At 29.1% G+C, this 3,655-nt stretch overlaps 1 protein-coding gene across 1 annotated transcript in view; it reads right to left on the bottom strand.

Moving 5' to 3' along the window:
* The window catches only part of LOC117170818 (probable chitinase 10), a 7,080-nt gene that overhangs the window by 3,202 nt on the left and 223 nt on the right, over positions 1–3,655 (bottom strand). The window contains exon 2 of the mRNA XM_033357860.1: positions 799–1,049. Within this exon, the coding sequence (XP_033213751.1) occupies positions 799–1,049 (251 nt within the window). The remainder of the gene's footprint in view (positions 1–798; positions 1,050–3,655) is intronic.

The raw sequence follows: 3,655 nt of genomic DNA, 5'->3' as shown, positions 1-3,655 counted from the left end.
TGCATAATATTATATGTTAAATGTTTAATAAATAAATTATTTCAATGATAATATCTGGAGTTACTGTTGTGCATTTGTTTTGGTAAGATTGACTTGACCTTCACGTCACTCGCTGCAGAGCGTACGTAGCCGGCCAGGCACGTTTTTGGGCAGCGTCAAGATTACCGCTTGGATTTTAAAACATTCATAATTTTTGAACTATTAATCCAATTGATCTAAGACTTTCCAGAAAACTTCTTCGAACCTTAATAAACAACTATCTCACTGAAAGCTTTCCGTAGCTTAAAATTCGTTCGTTAAACGAGGTACTTGAAAGTTCAAATTCATGATTTTTGCATTGCCTCAGAAAAAATTAAGAACTTTTTTGTTTATTACAATATTCTCGTTTTTCTTTGTTAGATAGTTTCAGAAGACTTAAACACGTACTTTGTATTGGGGAATTCGGGAAATGATAAAAATTGGCTAAATTAGCGCGAGTTGAAGTGAAAAAAGATTGGAATTTTTCGTTTTCAAAAAATCAACTTTTTACCCATTATCTCAAAAACTACGAAACCTATAAATTTTTGCAAAAGGAAAAAAAGATGCGCCTTGAAATTCTCTACAAGCATCAGTCTTTAAAATTAAAATTAGAAAGATTTTTAAAATTGACACTCAGGACAATACTTCTCAGGCTGAATCCGGCCGTGTCCCCTTTTGGTCGCCAGCGGTTCAATTTAAATAATATGCCATTTTTTAAATTATTGAATACAAATATAAAACTTACTTATTGTTAATTTCTTTATTATTTTCATCACTTACTGCTTCTTCCATGGCAACTAAGGTTTTGAAGCGTCTGTTTCTTTTTCGGAGATCGTTGACCCTTTCAAATGAATTCCATTCCATACCTGGACAATCTGTACATTCATAAAGCAATTCTACAGAACCGTTTTTGCCAATAAAAGCGGTATTGTAAAATAAGTGAGAGCAAAGAGACACATCGATCATCTCTATGTTTAGTGTTGGATCAACTTGCTCATTTTCATTATTAACGTAGTAACAGCCAACAATTTCTGAAAATTATTAATGAAAAGAATTAGTTTAAAAATTAGAAAAAATTCGTTTGATATATTATTATCAAAGACCATTAAAAAACGTCAGACTATTGTGGGAGAGGGGGGGGTTACATATTTTTGTGAAAAATTTGGATGTAGAGTTAATGCTTTTTTAATGAAAACTAAACTAATCTATTTTTGAATCGAAGCTGATAGTTTTTATCTGGAAATTAAACTATTGAATTTTTCGTTAATAACACAGTGCAACAAGGGTAAGTTACAGAAACGTGACTATACTTTCCCGTAGGATTTTGGTGCGCTGAATCTGAATCTGGCTTCAGAATTGCTCCATCACGTCAGGTTTGTTGAGATATTCTAAGCTAAAAGTGCAAAAAACGCCGTTTTTGTCAATTTTTAAGGTTACAAAGCCCTGCAGATTTTGTTTTTCTTAAAAAAGTACACACATTCTGTTAATTATGTACAAGTTTTCATGTTTGTAATATTGAATGTTATAGTACATACCGTAACATATGTTGATTTAAAGCAGCTATTTTTAATCTTTCTCAACAAGTTTTTATAGTTTGGTCTCGGTATTTGAATAAACAGGAACAAAAAGTAAAATTTTAAATAACTTTTTAACATTATTCTTGTTCTCTATTCGAAAAACTAACGGGGTGAATCGCGTCTATGTTATGTCAATATATTTTTAGTTATCTGCAGGGCTACATAACCTCAAAAATAAGTAAAAACAGCGTTTTGTGCACTTTTAGGTTAGAATATCTCAAAACCTGACGTGGTGGAGCAATTCTGAAGCCACATTTAGTTTCAGCGAACCAAAATCCTTCGGAAAAGTATAGTTACGTTTCTGTAACTCAAAATCAGTAAAAGTTTGTTGGGCTGTGTAATTCATCTTTTTTGGTCACAGTTGTAACTAATTTGTTGAAAGCTAAATCAATGTATTAAGCATTTATTTTGGTGCTAAAATATTTAACTTTTCTGTTAAAAAAATTGTTTTTCATGTCTGTAATACATTTTTGTCACTGAAAATTGAACTATTCCATCATTTGTTGAAAATGGATCAATTTTAGTTAAAAATTCAACATTTAATTTTAAAATGTATGTGTTTCGCTTTAACTGTGTATTATTTGGTAAAAAATTATTATTCTTGATTTTTAACTTCATGGTTGAAAGATAGATATCTTTAATGAAAATACATTTTATTAGTTGAAGATTAATTTCTTCAGTTTAAACTTAAAATTTTTTATAAGAAAGTGTTTTTTTGTTGGTTGCGAATCAACTTTTTTAAACGAAAATTTAACTATTTCTTGCTAAGTTGAAATTTCATTGTTTTCAGTTTAAAAATGCATTACTTTTTACAAAATTTATGTGATCTGTTGTTAGTTTTCTATTCTCTGTTAAAAAATTCACCATTGCGTTGGTAAATTTAAATGCTTGGTTGCAGTTTAAGCTACTTTGATGAAAATTTAACTTATAAGTTGAAGATCCACCTCTGCTTGGAAATGTAACTATTTTGTTGAAAACTTGCTTTTTAGGCTGAAAATAAATTTTGTTGTCTCTGAAATTAACAATTTTATTTCCAGTTGAAAATATGTATACTTTAATTAAAAATTGATCCATTTTAATAGGAAATTCGTTAATTTGGTTTAAGATTGATGTGAATTGTTGTCTTTGTATGTTTTGTGGTTAAATATGAATACCTTTGATTGTCAATTCAATGTTTTGGTTGAAGGTTGCGCTACTATCTCGAAAACTTACTTCATCAGTTAAAGATCTATCTCTTTTCTTAAAAATGTAATTATTTTGTTGAACATTTTTCTTTACTATGTCTTTTTAACTTAATATTAGACTATTTTATTATGGTAAAAAATTTATTGTTTCTGTTTGAAAATTCAACAAATTGGTTAAAAATTCATATTTTTTGTATTAGGTCCATCTTTTATAGTTGAAAATTATTCTTCTTGATTCAAAATGCATCCACTTGGTTTTTTAATGTGCTTGGTTAAAAACTTATTCCATTAATTTGAGATTAAATTCTTTGTGTAAAACTTGAACTATTCTGTGAACACTTTTTTCTGGGTGAAAATTAAGTCTTTAAAGTGCAAATTATACCATTCTATGTTTGAAGGCAGGTCTTATAGTTTTTTTCTACTGGCCGTAGTTTATGTCTATTGTGGTGTTAGTAAAACATGTTTGATCCGTCGACACCGGACCTCATCAGATTTGTAAATTATTGAGTTTTTCATAAGAACAATGTTATTTAAAACAGTTCTCTTTATGGTCAACAGATTGTTTATTTTTGTATAATTAAGTTTGTGGGCCAACATTAATAGACACTTCCGAGACCATGGAGATACTGACGTTCATTTTCGCATCAAAGTGCTTACATAATTAGGTAGTCAAAGCCTCAAACCAATTTATATTTCATGATTGGTTTAAAAATAAGAATCCTTAGTTCAAAATTCAACTATTTTGTAGAAAATAAACATTTTGTTGAAGATTGAACGATTGTGGTTAAAGTTTAATATTTTTTACAAAATTTCAAGTCTTGTGTGATTTTCTGTGACAAAAAAGGAAAAAAGTGGAAAAAGTTTTCCAAATATCAC

The sequence above is a fragment of the Belonocnema kinseyi genome, chromosome 4 (genome assembly GCF_010883055.1).
Source record: "Belonocnema kinseyi isolate 2016_QV_RU_SX_M_011 chromosome 4, B_treatae_v1, whole genome shotgun sequence".
NCBI classification, from domain to species: Eukaryota; Metazoa; Arthropoda; class Insecta; order Hymenoptera; family Cynipidae; genus Belonocnema; species Belonocnema kinseyi.
This window is presented reverse-complemented; position numbering and strand designations above follow the sequence as displayed.